At 37.1% G+C, this 17,877-nt stretch overlaps 1 protein-coding gene across 12 annotated transcripts in view; it reads left to right on the plus strand.

Annotated features, from left to right (window-relative positions):
* The window catches only part of LOC134551090 (mucin-6-like), a 44,371-nt gene that overhangs the window by 5,391 nt on the left and 21,103 nt on the right, over window positions 1-17,877 (plus strand). For all 12 annotated transcript variants that reach the window (XM_063398213.1, XM_063398219.1, XM_063398222.1 and 9 more), the window contains exons 2-22: window positions 503-565; window positions 2,770-2,823; window positions 3,812-4,052; window positions 4,650-4,776; window positions 5,924-6,011; window positions 6,409-6,518; window positions 7,460-7,667; window positions 8,457-8,579; window positions 9,234-9,354; window positions 9,667-9,805; window positions 9,974-10,078; window positions 10,422-10,494; window positions 10,765-10,902; window positions 11,759-11,920; window positions 12,476-12,570; window positions 13,213-13,345; window positions 13,992-14,241; window positions 15,388-15,440; window positions 15,563-15,672; window positions 16,407-16,558; window positions 17,296-17,437. In XM_063398213.1, the coding sequence (XP_063254283.1) occupies window positions 503-565; window positions 2,770-2,823; window positions 3,812-4,052; window positions 4,650-4,776; window positions 5,924-6,011; window positions 6,409-6,518; window positions 7,460-7,667; window positions 8,457-8,579; window positions 9,234-9,354; window positions 9,667-9,805; window positions 9,974-10,078; window positions 10,422-10,494; window positions 10,765-10,902; window positions 11,759-11,920; window positions 12,476-12,570; window positions 13,213-13,345; window positions 13,992-14,241; window positions 15,388-15,440; window positions 15,563-15,672; window positions 16,407-16,558; window positions 17,296-17,437 (2,687 nt within the window). The remainder of the gene's footprint in view (window positions 1-502; window positions 566-2,769; window positions 2,824-3,811; window positions 4,053-4,649; window positions 4,777-5,923; window positions 6,012-6,408; window positions 6,519-7,459; window positions 7,668-8,456; window positions 8,580-9,233; window positions 9,355-9,666; window positions 9,806-9,973; window positions 10,079-10,421; window positions 10,495-10,764; window positions 10,903-11,758; window positions 11,921-12,475; window positions 12,571-13,212; window positions 13,346-13,991; window positions 14,242-15,387; window positions 15,441-15,562; window positions 15,673-16,406; window positions 16,559-17,295; window positions 17,438-17,877) is intronic.

A 17,877-nucleotide genomic window follows, 5' to 3' on the forward strand; every position in this document is an offset into this window, starting at 1 on the left:
ATCATTCTGCCCTAACGTGAGCAGCAAAAGCAGCAACTATGCCTGGGGATTTCCTGCTCTTCAGCTCCAGATCCCACAGTTCTTGTGAAGAACACACAGGACAATTCTTTCCCCATATTTTAACACTTTTGCCTATTCTCTCCACTACTTCTACCCAGATGGTGAAACAAGAACTCCAAAACATGAGGAAAGGTTTATCCCACTTTTTTTAATAGGAACAAAGGATTTTATTATGAAGTATAGGAACTCTCATATTGCACAGGATTTCTGGCAATTTTTGATAACATTTGACTGGTACAGAAGAATTTTCTATTACTTAATTATGTAACAGGAATTATGCAATTTTCCATGATCATTTCCATTCAGATTTGTGTGACAGAGCACAATTCATATTGTGTTGACCCTGCTTTGACTTGCAGCCTACTTAAAAATAAATATAGAAATATTCAACTTCCTTTTGCTCAGAGGATAAGTTAGTTTTGTTGTCTTTTTCCTTTCACAGCTTTTGAAGGAAGTTTTTGGTCCCCCATTTTTCTCCAGAAGCAGAAAGAATCTCTGCAAAGAAGTAAGTGTCTGACCTGGTTTTTAATGTTTGCATTCAAGTGTGAGTGACAACTCTATTCAGCATCAAGTCCATATTGCAGAAGGCACTGTACAAACCACATAATAAAAATAATTCTTTGCCTCAAGGACCGTATGTTTTGAAGCATTAAATTTTAGAAATTCCGAATGAAGACTTTGCATGTAAAAAGATTGTAAAATGCTTTGTGTCACTGTGGTAAGTTTTAAACTAAATGTAAAGTGCTTTAGTGTGCCATGCTGAGGTTTTGATGCTTAAGGATAGAAACTGTGAGCAGTTTGATAGCCTTCCATGTTTAGAAATATGCTGTTGGGGTAATAAGTGTGGTATGTTTTATTTTCATTCCTACATATTACTGCCTAATACTATCTGCAAATTTAGGATATGGATTCTTTTGATATTGCATAATCCAGGAAACTAAATAAAGCTCATTCTCCATATAGAGATTAGATCTGTGAAAATGATTTTAAAGATTTCAGGTTAAAACAAACGTATATGCAGGTAAGCAATCAGTGTGGAATACTTCCTCCTCACCTTTATAGCCAGCAGCCAGAGGGGGATCACAGTAGGACAAATCTCTGCCTCACCATTCAGCTCTGCCAGCTGCTGCCACACTTCTGGTAGTTTACCAGCAGTTTTTCCTTAACTCCAAAGAATGGCTTGTGTGCATCCATCCAAATCTGTATGCAAAAATAACTGCAGCCATCTAGTTACTGTGAGTTTGTGCTAGTCCTTCTGAGTCTGAGAAATACAAATAGTAAGGTATACTACTATCTTACTTTTGTAAAACAATATGCAATGCCAAAACAAAACAAAACCTAGCATATTATAGCTTTTAAATACTAGCTATCAGAATTATGGTTAGAAATGCAGGTACCCTTAAAATATTAACTCGTAATTAAAATTTAATGGCAAATTTTGACTGTAGTTATTGTGGAATGTTCTGCTACAAAGACATTTTGGTTCTGTTTGAAATTATTGTGGACAAGGACTTGGAAGGCAGAGCACAAGAGAGGGGTAAGCAGAAAAATCTTAATAGCCTCACAAAATTCCCTGAACTGAAAATAATTGGAGACTGAGAGAATATCTGTGGAAGTATCTATGCCTGATCTGATGGCAGTCTTCCCTTGGGCAGACTGTTAATGGTCACTGCTGGAAATAAAAAACAGAGCTACATCAACCCTTGTCCTTCTCTGAAGAAATGTGATGCACTGACTTCTAAATTTAAAGTTCATTCAGCAGTCATTTAATTTTCCATATCCATGGCAAGAATGAATAAATGTCATCATGTTAAGTTGATATATTTTGCAGGACATGGTGTTCCTCTGCTACAGGATACAGAAGGCTATAGCCCTTCTGAAAACACAAAATTTTCACAAGATCCCTTCCAAAATAAGCAAGGATATCAGTCCTTATATTCTGACTTTTTTCTATCCTATTCTATTTACAGACAATCTTCCTAGTAATTCATAATTTTAATGTTTTACACTAAAATATCATGCTTTACTTCTGCATACCATTAGAATGCAATTCTCTGTGCTCCAAAGCTTGTTGCATATCAGTGGTTGAATAAAATTCTTTATCCAGTTTGGGGAAAATGTGGAGATGTAGAACAAAAATAATTATACAAAATGAAAATTTATTATAATAAGCATTTCTTTAGGCAGAAGAAACTGAGAGTGGCTTGAATTAGGAGAATTCTCATTCAATATAAGCATGGAAAAGCTACATGAATTTTTACTTAAAGTTAAAATAGTTGAAAGACTTTTGATCAGACAAAAAATCCCCAAATATTTAGGAATTCATCTCTGTCTGCTATCTGTTCTTACAACAAGAGAAACAGTAGAGCATGGATATAGACTAATTTAAAGAAAATCCCTAGATATTATATAGCAAAAGCTGAACTCAAAAACAAACACATAATCTGGATTTAAACTTCTGAGTTATTGACATTCCCATTTGTTATTTTTCTTTGATAAGATTTAAATAAAGACCAATACAGTGACTGTGCTCCTGTATTTATTGAAAGGGGCACCTCTTGCCCTCTGACCTTTGTGCAGCCCTGGGTATTCATTCCCTGACACACTCTGGAGTTTGGTGGTCAGTATCACTCAGGCACAATATATTTAACTAGCTGGACTTGTGCGTGAAGGATCAATGATAACAATCAGCCAATTCCTATTTTCCAGTCAGACCTTCAGGGCAGAACAGAAGTGTGGAAGAGGAGTACTTTTTGCCAACAGGTAACCACTCGTTGGGAAACAGTATTTTCTACATGACCTGGATAAAACCAGTAGCATTCTGTAGTAATTTGATCTCTTCTTTAGCATTAAAAGAGATGTTTTGGCTTTAAAACAATAAATGTAAATTGCATGTAAACTTAGATAAACTTATCTGATAGTTCGTACCTCTAAAATGTATTCTAAAATACCTGAGCTTCATATGATACCATAAGCAAAAATAATTAAAAATGAAAGTAGCAATCTAAGTCTGGAAATACAGAGCTGAAGGCATGATTTTAGGTACTTCAATGGAATTATCAGCTTCAGAGGGGCTGTTCAAATGCTATAAGTAGGTACAGAACTATCTAACAGCAGGTGCTGGAGTTGTATCTCTTTATTTTTTTCTCATTTCCACAACTGAAAATCTGTCTATTCAGATGAACATTCCAGACTACTTCTTAAAAATGAAAACGGAATAAAACATTCCATATACTTATAAAACTGGCTGGAACTTTGTCAGACAAACACACAGCCAAAAGAGTGTGGAATTACAAGTTGGACTTTGAAGACTGTCTTTGGCTATCTGGTGATTTGACTGTGCAGTTAATCGTGATACAGTAATGCTATAGCTTGGTAAATGCTGTGCCTGACATGTTAAAACTCTGTCCAGTAGCAAGCTGTCACATTTGCAAACAGATCTAGCAGACTGAAATAAGAAGGTAAATCTTTATATGACCTATAGGTGTTGGAAGGGTTTTTCCCAAGCTAGGAAGTTAGGGAATTATTCTCTGCCTACAGTAAATGAGAATATTGCTGTCATTCCTAATATTGTTTCACTTCCTGACTTGAGATAAAATTTTGAGATTACAAAAGAAAAAAAAAGAGGGCTAGAATATTGTTTACAGAATTAATCTGAGTAAAGACTTAATATCTTGTCCTAGTATTTTTATTTGAAATGCCAATCAGAATGAGCAAATATGCCAAATCCATATTTCTTTCTCTTTTATAGTTTTGAGCAAGGATTCCTGTTCTACTTGGGGAGGAGGGCATTTTTCAACCTTTGATAAATATCAATATGACTTCACTGGGACTTGCAACTACATCTTTGCAACTGTATGTGATGAGACCAGCCCAGACTTCAACATTCAGTTCCGTCGTGGGCTGGACAAAAAGATTGCAAGGATCATTATTGAGCTTGGACCTTCTGTTGTCATTGTTGAGAAAGGCAGCATTTCTATCAGGAGTGTTGGGTAAGATTCTGCCTTGAATGGGGCATGAAGTGTTTAGAGAAGGCAGGGAGTTATATAGCAGATGCACTGAATTCTGCTTTGTGTCAAAAATGAATTAACAAATCACGAAAGTTAACACACCTAACTGGGCTCTACTCCCATAGCTTCCCATCGAGCACTCGCACTCTAAAACATTCTCTTTATGGGTTTCTCTGCTCTTGTCAGTTTTCAGTCATAATTCTTACATTAAAATGCCATAGACTCTCCTTGGGATAATCAACATTAGTTCCACCACACCAACTTCATGGTTACAAGTTCCTGAAACATATAACTATGCTCTAATAAAGTAAGTGAAGATGCCAAGTCCTATGCAAACACTGTCAGTAGTACAATCACCGTGCAACCCATTTTATAATGATTCTTCTGTGAAACTGCTGACATGGATTTTCAATCAACAGAAACTTTCATGTGTTTCGAAATGTCGCAGTTCAAAAGGAAAAAAATTGAGTTTCGTGTTGGTGCAAGTACTCGGACTGTGTGTGTATCATATCCAGAATAAATAACTAGTACCTGCATAATCTTGCTATGAGGTTGGTTTTTCTTCTCACCTTATTTCAGTGTCATTCAGTTGCCCTACACCAGCAATGGAATCCAGATCGCTCCTTACGGACGCAACATCCGCCTGGTAGCCAAGCTGATGGAGATGGAGCTGGTGGTCATGTGGAACAATGATGACTACCTCATGGTTAGTAAAATGTTCTCATAGAGCAAAGAAAATTCTCCCTGATTTACTGCAATGGCAAGGACTCTCTGAACTTAATGGGTGCTTTTGCATGTATTTACTATTTTCATATTTATTGTTTTCCTGTTTTATCCATTCCTCTTGAAATAAACAACTTTGCATGTGACTTTCGTTGTGACTTGCATGTGACTTTGCATGTGACTTGCAGCATTGGTAGTTAGCTAAAGCCACCAGTGCTAAGATTTGTGGATACTTTCACACATTTTAATCTTTCCTCAGGGTACTCCAGCATCTGCAATGTTTTGCTTAGGAGATGTTGTTTAAAGTTGTGTAGAACTTAATATTGTATGCCATAGCTTAGTCTTTTTTATTGGGCTTCCCTGGGACATCTTTTGGTTTCAAACATCGAGTGCTTCTACCAGTTCCTTTTTTCTTCCCTTTTTCTGAATCTTTTCAGGTTTTCCTTTCAAAATCCCCAATACTTTTCCTCAGTGTGACCTGTGATATTATTGCCACAAAAAAAAATCGAATTTTATATTGATTAAGTTTGCTAAAACAAGGAGATGTAGCAAATTGTCTGGGAGATTGATCAGCATTATTGTCACATATATAAGAGAAAAGGCTATTGTGATGGGTTCACCTGACTGTACAAAGAATACGGTTTTATTTCTCTGATCTAAGATTTTCATAATAATTCATTGTTTGTAGCCAGTAGTAATACTATCATTTTAGTCTCCAGTACAAGAGAACTGAAAAACCTTTTTCTGAAAATAGATTTTCTTCCTGTAACCTTAAGTTTCTTAAGAGAAGAAACCCGAAATCTGTGCTCTTGTCAACAAAGATGTTAGCAAGGCTTCAGCATTATTTTCTCTTTTTTCATGGCTCCTTAGAATGTTATCCCCCCTTGATTCCCTGTGTCTTCAAATCTTATTATTTTAATTAAATACTTATTTTAAAAAAATCACTATTTGCCTGTTGGGAAAAAAATTTCACTGCTTAAAAAATTCTTCATCCAAGAAGTCACTGAAATTAATGAGAAGAATGACTTTTAATTGGGTGCTTGAACTGAATTTGTTTGAGAAAGATATTGCTGTATAGATACTTCTACTTAGGCTGATCTTTTTTAATGTTTTGCTCTATTTTATTTTAGGTTTTGGCTGAAAAAAAATACATGGGGAAAACGTGTGGAATGTGTGGGAACTATGATGGTTATGAATTGAATGAATTTGTGCGTGAAGGTAAGAGACAAGGACATTACAGACAGAAGGAGAACGAGTTAAAGTCAGTCAAGGTTGAAAATTGAATAATGTGATAGCATTGCTGTGTTTCAGAACGGAATAAAGCAGTCCAATGGGGCACCAGCATACCTCATATGATTATTCTACAGTTATTATTTCCTATGGGCATAATACAATGAATTCCTCACACAAGTGATAAGGACTCTTATCTTTTAGAAACAGGTGGTAAGGGTCACACTCTCCTAACTTCCACAAGAGGCAGTTGTCATCACTGGGAAGATTAACTAGTAGGACATTCAACTGTCAGAGTAAAATCTGAGTTTTGCTACATCACAGCAACAAGTAAACAAATCAATGCAGTCTTTTTCCTGACAAATTATAACCCTTCAATTTCCAGGTAAATTGCTGGATACATATAAATTTGCTGCATTACAGAAAATGGATGATCCATCAGAGATCTGCCTGTCTGAGGAGATACCAATTTCAACCGTTCCTCACAAAAAATATGTAAGAAAGATCTTGGCTTTTCTGCAGCATGATTCTTAGCAGGGTGGGCAAGATAGATAGAGGGCAACAACAGAGGCAGTGGTTTCATAAAAATGACTTCCATGAAAACAGGTACAGTCAACATCTGTGTAGCATGATATGAGAAAGAAAAGTTCTTTGCATTAAAATAGATTTGAATAAAAGCCCACAGGTGTTTTAAAGGATAGATTTAAATCACTCATAAAAATCATCCAGCATTTCGCTCACAGCTTTCTGAAATTCCATGCAGGTCATCACAGGAAATCCATGGAAACCAGTGAAGCTTTAAGAACTTTTCATCTAACAGCTAGAGGCCTAATGCTATAAGCTGTACAGATTTGAAGATATTCACAATGCCTAAATCATATTGCCAAATAACAGCACTGGTAACAGGGACAACCACCATCAAGTGCTATTATGTACAGTTCTAAATGAAAAGAAAATCAGTGTGCCTGAGAACCTTTGAGACTTTACACCGCAGTAGGCAGTGTGATAGGCAACACAAACATGCAGGCAACAGAAATGCACCAAGTGTGTGCTCAAAGAGTAATGAATTTTGTGATCTTCACATCTGGGATGTTTTTCATGGAATTGAATTGCTATGAGACAACACATTTCCTGTGTGTAATTCTCAGCCATTTTTAGGAGGGTTGATGGCACAGAAAGTGACTTAATTTTCAACATAATGAGAAGTGATATAATATATAATGATATATTCAATATATCAAGTTCTTTCTGTTGTATAATGGATTTATATTCCCTTCTGTGAATTTCTCATGCATTTTAAGTCAAATATGCCTTGTTAAACTCTAGAGGAAAAAGCAAACAAACCAACAAGAAAATCATAACTAGCAGTGTTATTCCATTGTAGCTTTCATATGAAGGAAACACCATCAGGAACAATTTTATTTCTCTTTATTTAGGCCATGATCTGCTCTCAGCTACTTAATTTGGTGTCACCAACCTGCAGTGTGCCCAAGGATAGGTTTGTCATTCGTTGCCAGCTCGATATGCAGGACTGCAGTGAGCCAGGACAAAACAATTGCACTTGCTCTACTCTGTCAGAGTATTCCAGGCAATGTGCTATGTCCCACCAAATGGTGTTCAACTGGAGAACTGAAAACTTCTGCTGTAAGTTCAAATGGTTTATTCATGAAAGACTGTGCTTAACTTTTCTGTGTCTTAAACAGAGGGATAATGATAACTGGAATATTAAAAAAACTCTACTGCCTTTAATCAAACAAATTATTTTCTACAGAGAACAATGGTCTTTGATAAAGCTGTAAGGAGAGCGAGGAAACCTCAAAGAAGAAGAAAGCTCAAACACAGCTCCTATGTCTAGATCAGTGACAGTAAACCAGATAAACATCCACCAAGTGAAAATGGTTTAACCTCTCAAGCTTCCTCCAGGAGGTTGCTTGCTCTAAGCACAGTTTTCTTATTATTGTACTTGGAAAATTAGCCAGTGAAGAGAGAGAGCTTTTAAATCGCCCCTGAAGTCTTTGAACCATTTTGCTAATAATTAGCAAAAAGGAGCCATAGCTCCTTTTATTCAAAGATGATTTTCAGTAGTCCTTTTAGAGATGCTCAACCTTCTTATTTACAATGACTGATTGGAAGTAAAACCTTGAAGTACTTCAGAAAATCTGATTTGTGGTACTTCATTAGGCTGCAGTACGACCTGTTTGCCATTCTCCAAGCTTCTGAAAAAAATGTTTCCAATTTTGGGGGCAAGAGAAATGAAAAAAAGCCAGAGTGAATATATGATGGTAACAGAATACTCAGATGATGAAATGAGTGTTGAGGCAGGATAAAAGAATGGTAGTGTCAGAAATCAGAAGGTCTTTTCCTTGCTAGGTAGGAGATGAAATATTCTTCTCTGTTTACACTTTAAAAATCTTAACATTCCCACTGTTGCAGCTGTGGGAAAATGTTCTGCAAACCAGATCTATGAGGAATGTGGTTCTCCGTGTATTAAAACCTGTTCCAACCCAGAGTACAGCTGTTCCAGTCACTGTACCTATGGCTGCTTTTGTCCAGAAGGTATCATTTCATCATATTCCTAATGGATCACACAAACGGGTTTTTGCACATATCCAGTCAAGTGGAATGGACTGCTAAATAATGAACTGGCTGTGCATTTCAGGGCATTGTGCTGCTAGAACTGCTCTTTCTCAGGTAACATAATGTAACTGGAGTCTTGAGTAATCGTGGTCCTTAAAGATGGCTGGTCACTCTTTGCAGGAACAGAGCTATGAATACATTTTGCTCACAAAACCATGGCTTGTGATGAGATAATGATAAAGTTCTTTGCTTAAATAAACACTGATCAGGCACCAGGAAAAGGTAGCATACCTCAGAGGAGTTATGCAATATTATGGGAATTTTGTGAATTCCCTTTAAAATAATTCAAGATGAACTCATTACAAAAATTGTGATTATTACTGTCATTTGCATTTCAAAATAGGACAGTTGACTGCACTTTCATATGACAGAGTAGTCAAAAGCTGTTGTCATTTGTGAATATTCAGTTTCATTTTAATTAGGAGAAAATTTCCTGTGTGTTACATCTCTGAGTATGGGCACTGCCTATGCAATAATAGCATGCTCAGGCTAATTTCAGAGAGCATTCAAGCCATAATAACTCTAGTGCTAACTGAGGATGGGGGGAAATGTTTTGTTTATCTTCTTTGGCAGGAACTGTTCTCGATGATATCTCGAGGAATCGGACATGTGTTCACATTAGCCAGTGTCCATGTACCCTGAATGGGAAAGCGTATGCTCCTGGTGAGACAATGACAGCAGCTTGTAGGACCTGGTGAGTAGCAACAGTACTTCCATGAGAGAATGAAAAGTACCTTCACCAGACAATTGGGAAATTTTGCCTAACCTTCCAAAGGGCAGCACCTTTCACAATTTGGGAAAGTTTATTGACAATCCATATAAAAGTTCAGCAGCTTTGAATTAAGATGAACAACTTCAGCTGATCTCTGTAGACAAATAAAATCGAAGTATAGAAAACATAAGGAGAAAAGTGATAAAAACAACATATTTCATTACTAGAAAGTAGCTGAGTTTTTAGAGCGTGAAGGAAAGAATAAGCTTACACAGAATTTCTTGTTTTCTGCAGTAAATGTGTGATGGGTCAGTGGAACTGTGAAGACTTGCCCTGCCCTGGAAGGTGTTCATTGGAAGGAGGCTCCTTTGTTACCACGTTTGATTCGAGGCCATATCGATTCCATGGGGTTTGCACTTATGTTCTTATGAAGGTAATTTCCTGCAGACTAGAAACAAAGAATATCAAATGGATATATTTTAGTCTGTCTTTGGTTTCCTATTGGAACACAAACTGAGGACTTCATAAGATACACATTTATTCTACAAATCATTGTTACACTGACATAGGCTTTTTACATGTCTTTCCTGTTTCCCTGCAGAGTTCCAGCCTGCCACACAATGGAACCCTAATGGCTGTTTATGAAAAGACTGGTTATTCTCATTCTGAGACATCACTCAGTGCTATAATTTACCAATCTGCAAAGGTAGGTATTCCCTCCACAGGTTCCATCCAGCATTTCATCACTAGATTAGCAAAATAAGCGCTCAAGGTCATCGCTAGTAGATTGAACTTAAAAATTATGGAGGATAAATACTGAAGATATGTTTCTGCTCATATGCTCTTTCATACTCAGTGAAGATCTCAATTGCTGCATCAACTCAGGAAGGTATTTTCAAAGTGAAAATTAAAAGCAGCATGTTATAACATGAGAAAATGCTTGAATTATTTTTTTTTCTTTTACATAGATCCTTGACAATATAGTTGCTTAACATATAAATACCACCTGTAAAGATAGTTACTTCTGGTTTCATGTGCTCTTCTTACAGGACAAAATTGTGATTTCTCAGAATGATCTCCTTACTGATGATGATGAACTTAAGCGACTGCCTTACAGATCAGGTAAACAAAAAAGGGGAAGATAAGTTATAGCCAAATTAAATTAAATGTCTGTTTTTACACAACCCAGCATCTTTCACAGCCTTTCAATTGCTAATACCCAGAGGTTTTAGAGGAAGGTTAAAGTCTTTCCTGCTGCATCTGTTCCTCTGTGGAGAGCTGTGTGTGGGAGAGGAGTTGTAGACAGAGTGCTAGAACATTTGTGTATGTGTTAAAGTCATTACCTTGCAGTATCACCAACCTCTCTATTTTTAAACGTTCTTGTTTGTTCAGGGGGCATCACCGTTTTCCGACAGTCCTCCATGTACGTTCAGATGCACACAAACTTCGGGCTGGAACTTGCAGTTCAAACATCACCTGTGTTCCAGGCCTACGTGAAAGTTGGATCACAATTCAGAGGCAAAACACTGGGTAAATAAACAAGTCCCCTTGCAAAGGAGAAAATGTAGGGAGTATAATTTTGAAAATTTAGTATTCATCTTTTAGGAAATTAATTTTCTTCTCCAGATTCAAAGAAAAAAACCCATGCATTGGAAAACTGAATTGATTTTTCGCTAATAACTTTAAAATGGATCAAAGAAACTAGAGGTGTCACATTTTTCATACATAATACAATGCTATTCTGTATTTTATGTGTGCCTTTTTCAATATGTGCTTTACTACACAATGAAGGAGCAACAAATAAGTCTGTGGTCTCTGCATCTTGGAGCACACAGTTCTTTGAAGGTACTGCATGACCACTGTAAACACAATGAGCCTAAGAATCTAAAAGCTTCTCAGCTGGTGATCACCAGATGGAGATGTTTATTGCACAGCAACTTTAGCCACACAAGCATATTTTGCATTCTGATTAGGGGAATTACAGATAGACTTTGGCTTTTACAAAAGCCTAAATACATATTCTTTGTCATTATGCATTTAATATACATAAGAAAACCTTTCAACTTCAAAACTGTTTCATGACCTTTCTCTTTTACAGTAAAGGGCATTTTACGTATTATTTAAAACCACTTTTTTCTAAAAAAAAGGCAAAAACTTCTCTATGATTTTGTCATTGATTAGAAGCTGACACTCTTAACTTGAGGAGGCAGAGGCTCAGGGACTGTATGTGTTCTTAATCAAGATTCTTTGGCTACTTGACCTGAGTATTCATTGACACTCTACGTAGAGCCTTTGAATCAATTTTGTCACTGTTACAGAATGAAACATAGGCCATTGTGCACATGCTCTTTAATTTCCACCATCCTTGCATTTCTGATGTTGTCAGGTTTGTGTGGCAACTACAATGGAGACACTACAGATGACTTCATGACTAGCATGGATATCACAGAAGGGACAGCCTCCCTGTTTGTAGATTCCTGGAGGGCAGGAAATTGCCATCCTGCCTTAGAGAGAGAGACTGACCCTTGTGCTTTGAGCCAACTGAACAGTAAGTAGATGATGCTGTGGTTACTGATCTCTCTAGCTGGCTCTGTCCGACGCTTCCATAAGCCCCTACCAGGGAAATGACAGAGCTGAACAGAAACAGAGACTGAGAGGATTGAATATCACAAATTCTGTCACCAACACACCATTTCTGCTTTCTAGAATACATATCAAGTGAAAGCTCCTGTTCTAGAGATCTGGGATTGAGATGATGAATGGGAGGGATTTGATCTGTCTAGTAAAACTGCAATGTCCACAGTTGTCTGAGGCTCGCTCAGCAGTACTGAGACTGAAATCCAGTTTTTATCTTCCCAAGTTTCTATTGCTATTGGTCTTTAAAAAAAAAGGTGAAAAAGAAATAAAAAGTTCTACTGAGCTGCTTGTATAAGAATAGTCTGAAACCTAAGAAACTAAGAAGTTGTCCTGTTGGGTCATTGTCCTGTTGTTCAGTGCATCACTGCCAGAAGTTCACCTAAAATACCAAATTAAAAAAAACCCCTCCTGTTCAATTTCCCCCCCTAACTTTCCCTTTTTAATGTTTATTGTTTACTTTCATTAGAAATATCTGCTGAGACTCATTGCTCCATTCTGACCAAGAAGGGTACAGTGTTTGAGAAGTGCCATGCTGTGGTGAACCCTATTCCTTTCTACAAGGTAGGAAGTTATGATGGATGTTGTACAGAGGGAGTCCAAATATAAACCACATTGGACTCATCTGTGGTGTCCCACGCATTGAATGAGCAATGCAGAGACACTTAGGAACAGGTGTGGTTTTAAAAATTGTCTCCACCACACTGAAAGTCTGTTTGGTCCCAGGCACCAGTCCCAACCCTGTGAATCAGAAAATATTTTTGCTCACGCTGCAGTTGTCCATGACAACAACTTCAACTGCGCAAAGTATTGATTTTACCATGCCCATAATTGAGCTCAATATATTTGCCAATCTACACAAAGCATTTTGAATATTAAAAATGTGAAGCAGCAAATAAACAAAGCATTTTTTAGGTTACTAAGTGTATTTTATTTACATCAGCAATGCAGTTACTCAGATATTTTCCATCAGTTTTATTATGCAATAATATGTATCTTGTGTGACTTAGTTCTGTAATTCAGCATAGAATCATATTGATTAGGAAAGATTTTTGAGATCATTGAGTCCAACCATAAATGCCAAGTCCACCACTAGACCACATCCCTAAATGTCACATCCACACATCTTTCAAATACCTCCAGGGTTTAGCACTTCCAAATGTCTGGTCTGCAGTAACAAAGTACTCTCCATGTGTTGGGTTTCAGAGATGTGTCTACCAAGCCTGTAATTATGAGGAGACCTTTCCTTATATTTGTTCTGCTCTGGGATCATATGCACGAGCATGCAGTTCCATGGGTTTAATCCTTGAGAACTGGAGGAGCAGTATGGACAATTGCAGTAAGTACCTGAACAAACTCTTAGTGGTCTGCCATCAGATGAGTAATGAGGAAATAGTGATCAGGAAGAAGAGCTGAAATTGGATAACAAATATCCAATGTTGGATACCCTTCTAGTGTCTGTCTGAACAGGGTTGTTATTTCAAGACTATATCAAAAAGATTATTCATATGCTTTAGGGTGAGCATATGGATGCTTCCAGGACTTGATAATTAAGCTACAGAACAGACAGAAAAATAAAGCTATCCTGTAAAATGAGAAAGAACTAGAGAAAACTGACTACAGATTTTATTTTATTATTTTGCATCTCAGACATAGGCACAGGTTTCACTGTTACTCAAAAATACATTGATATTTCTGCTAAGCTTCCCTTTGCACTATTAAATTCCAAGATTCGCAAAAAGGATGTAAGGTGTTTTACCTGCATGAAACTTCTGAACAGCTGCATAGTTTGCTGTTAAGTCTTGGTCTGCAACATGTTTTGCTAGAGTTCCACATCCACAGGAAGAGAAGCAACAGGAAGCATTAAGCATTGAAGGTATTGACACAAAATAAGCAGTACATCATAAGCAAAAGGACATTATCTTTCACAAGGAAGATGATCAGTAAGTGAAGTTTAACATATACACTCTTGTCTTGTTTTATAGCCATTACTTGCACTGGCAATCAAACATTCAGCTACAACACTCAGGCCTGTGACAGGACATGCTTGTCACTCTCCAACCGAGCCCTGGAATGCCATCCAACCGATATTCCTGTTGAAGGCTGCCAGTGTCCTAAAGGAATGTACCTGAACCACAAGAATGAGTGTGTTCGTAAATCTCATTGTCCCTGCTACTTAGAGGACAGAAAGTACATCCTGCCTGACCAGTCAACAATGACTGGTGGGATCACCTGGTAAGTGTGTCAAGTTTAAAGGTGAACAAACTGAAAATGGAGGTGAGGGCTCTTCATGTGTCTGTCGAGGGTCAACTGCAGCAAGCAGATAAGCACCACACAGCCACTTACTCACTCCAGCAGGATGTGGAAGAGAATCAGAAGGACAATAGCAAGAAACCTTATAGGTAGAGATATAGACACTTTACTAAATTTCATTATTAATAATAAGCAGAAAGCTTATTTAATAAGCAAAGCAGCATGAATAGTCAAAGCTAAGGAAGGAATTGATTCAGAACTTCCCATCAGCAGGCAGCCATTCAGACATTTCCAGGAACACATGAATTTGCCATGCGTAATGGTTTGTTGGGAAGACGTGTGCTGTAACTCTGAACATCTGTCCTTTTTCCTTCTTTACCTGAGCTTTTATTGCTGAGCTTGATGAGGTATAGCATGGAATCTTTCTGTGCTCAGTGGGGTCAGCTGTGCTGGCTGTGTCACCTCCCAGCTTCCATTAGAATGAAAATACTTTGCTTCTCAGCCTCCTCCCTGGCACGGCAACTGAGGAGCAAGAATTCTGGGACACTGTTCAGCACCAGCTAAAACAACATTGTGCTATCAACAATGTTTTGGTCACAAATCCAAAATGTAGCACTGCTGAGCTGATACAAAGAAAATTAACTCCATTCCAGCCCAAACCAGTACAGTCTGCTTTCCTTTTAATAGTATTAATTTGTTTTTCAAGACATCTTTTTTGCCCTTTTCTGAACTACAAATATTCTTAACTGAACAGAAAGCATTTGACTTACCTTCAGCTTGGAAATGTTACAGAGAAAAATAGGAAATAATAGCTGAGATCTGATTGCTCCTACTAGGAGATTTTGTCAACAGCACTTAGGTATATACAAACTTCTGGAATGACTTGATAGGCCATCCTCATAATGCCAGTTGCCTACTAGTGATAACAGTGATAATAGGCTACTCTTCACTTTCCAAACTGATGTTACTGTGTAATAGAAAAACTGAAGAGACAAGTCATCTCATATTCCACTTCAAAGGGTGGGAAGGAGGTAGTAACATGAGTGAAACATTTTTAATAAAACAATTTTGCAAAAAATCAAAATTTCTTTCTTAGAAGAGATTTTCATTGATTTTTTTTCTCCCTAGCTACTGTGTTAATGGGAGGCTAAGTTGCACAGGCAAACCTCAAAATCCTGCAGGTATGAGTCTGATATTGTTTACTTAGAAATGTTTTTTGTCCTTTATGTTGTAAAATTACTACTTCGCTGTTCTCTTCTATGTTAATTCCTCCTCAATGTTCATTTTTCTTCCTTTTTCCTAGAAATCTGCAAAGCTCCTAAGAAATACATATCATGTTCTGACAATTTAGAAAACAAGTATGGAGCTGCATGTGCCCCTACCTGTCAGATGCTGGCTACTGGAATTGAATGTGTGAGTTTCACACACATTTATTTATTCTTTTGAGAGAGGTAGAATGTTCTAGTTGTTATTTAGAATAGACTACATTGCTTCTAGTGAAATTAAAGGAATTATTTTATCTGACATGATGCAGTTAAATATCAGGCTGTGGACACAAAAATTGTGCATATATTTAAGAAGTGATTAAAGAAATTAGTTGCATGAATTAATGAATTAAATTCTATTAGAATAAAAATCCATTAAGGATGCTTAACTACATGGCTATAATCTCTGGCTCAGGTACTCCATAAGCTGTGACTCCATGTCAGTGGAAATATGGGATTTATGCTTCCTGTTCTGTTTTTACTCAACTCTCTGCTCCTGTTGATCACAGAATGCAGGAGACCTGGGTTAGGTGAAGATCTGGGCTGTCCTGATAGGGTTTTTATATATTAAGGAAACAGACTAATTGGAAGAAGTGTAATACTCTTCCTTGGTATGAAGAATATTCTGTTGTACTGTTTCTGAAAGACTGGTGGAAGATAAATTTTTCAGACTCTTCAGGTATGTTTAGTATCTCAGACCACAAGTATATGTTACAGCTTCAGTGAAACTAGTTGAACAGACAGCATTTAAGTACAAGGAACAGCACAAAACTGAAATCAAGCCCAAACAGAACTTAGCACAGGTTCACTCCTGACACCGTTCAAGTCCGGGATAAAATGCATCTCACACTCTTTGTTTTGCAATCTGTTGGCCTGTCCCAGATACCCACGAAGTGTGAATCAGGCTGTGTCTGTGCTGATGGCCTCTATGAAAATCTCGATGGCGGGTGTGTGCCAGCTGAGGAGTGTCCTTGTGAATATGGTGGCCTTGCTTATGGAAGAGGTGAACAAATCCAGACTGAATGTGAGATCTGGTAAGAATCACAGATCCTCTGCGTCACTGAAGTGCACAGCCACATAAAAATAAGTGTTTAACTGACTGGAAAGTAGGAAAAAGCAACATCTGTAAAGAAGAAATACCATGACAGAGTACAGGGATTAACAGAGAGAGAAGCTTAACATTTGATAGTGTATGTGTGGATACGAGTCATTGTACCAGCTTCAGGGATAATTTCTGCCTTATGTATGTTCAGGAAATAAAGGCATCCAGTAGGGCCTGTGACTGTAAATGATACAAAGTCAAGTATTATTAACAGCTTTACCTAAATAAAGATGAGGGCAAAATCTTTCTTCTTTTTCTGTAGATAAAAGCAACCCAAAAAGATTCCCATCTCTTTATCAGCATTCTCAGAGTACTTTATTCCCTTTCCAGTTACTAATCTATTATTTAAAAAAAAAAAACAAAACTCCCCAAACTACACAGAGCAGTGACTTCTGATCTCATTAAGAACAAAAATAAATGGGTTTTATATACTATTTCCTTTGTGAAAAAAGCACAAAAATTATTTAAGGTTTCTTCTTTATTATTAATTCATTTTCTAGGCAGTCCATCAATTTTAATTGTGGTTCTTATATTAACTTTAGCTCGGTCTCAGAGTACATAAATCAGTTAATTGAACATATTATCGATAAAAGTGGATGTATATAAAAATAAGCAGGTAAAGATGGCATTTCTTTGAAATCTGAGTGTGGTTTCTCTTCTCACTCCCAGCACTTGCACAAAAGGCAAATGGAAATGTGTTCAGAAAACAAGGTGTTCCTCCACCTGTAACCTGTATGGAGAAGGTCACATCACCACCTTTGATGGACAGCGTTTTGTGTTTGATGGCAACTGTGAATACATATTAGCTATGGTAACCTGCTCTCTCCTGGTTATTTCAGCAGCATCTCAGCATCAAGAAATAGCTGCATTTAAGAGACTGATAAAAATATGCTAGGATGCATCAATAAACAGTACAACACGTTGAATCTTTATAACCACTTACTGAGTTTCTATATATTATGTTTATTTCAATACTTAGAATGAAAGTATTTTACTTCCAAAAAGTCATCATTTTCATGCAATTATAACCAATTTTAGATTTTTTTAATAATATGTTTAAATAGTCATTGTATTCTGTACCAGACAAATATGTCTTTAGGGAAGTTATGTCAGTTTGACCAGCCATGCAGAGGTCATCACCTCCCAAAACAGAATTACTCGTGATAGTTTAAGCATCCTGTATTTTCTTGTACTTTTATATTTTAAGTTGGAAGACTTCAGGCACAGTCTGTTAAGCCTCTGTACTTCTTG

Source organism: Prinia subflava, chromosome 5 (genome assembly GCF_021018805.1).
Source record: "Prinia subflava isolate CZ2003 ecotype Zambia chromosome 5, Cam_Psub_1.2, whole genome shotgun sequence".
NCBI classification, from domain to species: Eukaryota; Metazoa; Chordata; class Aves; order Passeriformes; family Cisticolidae; genus Prinia; species Prinia subflava.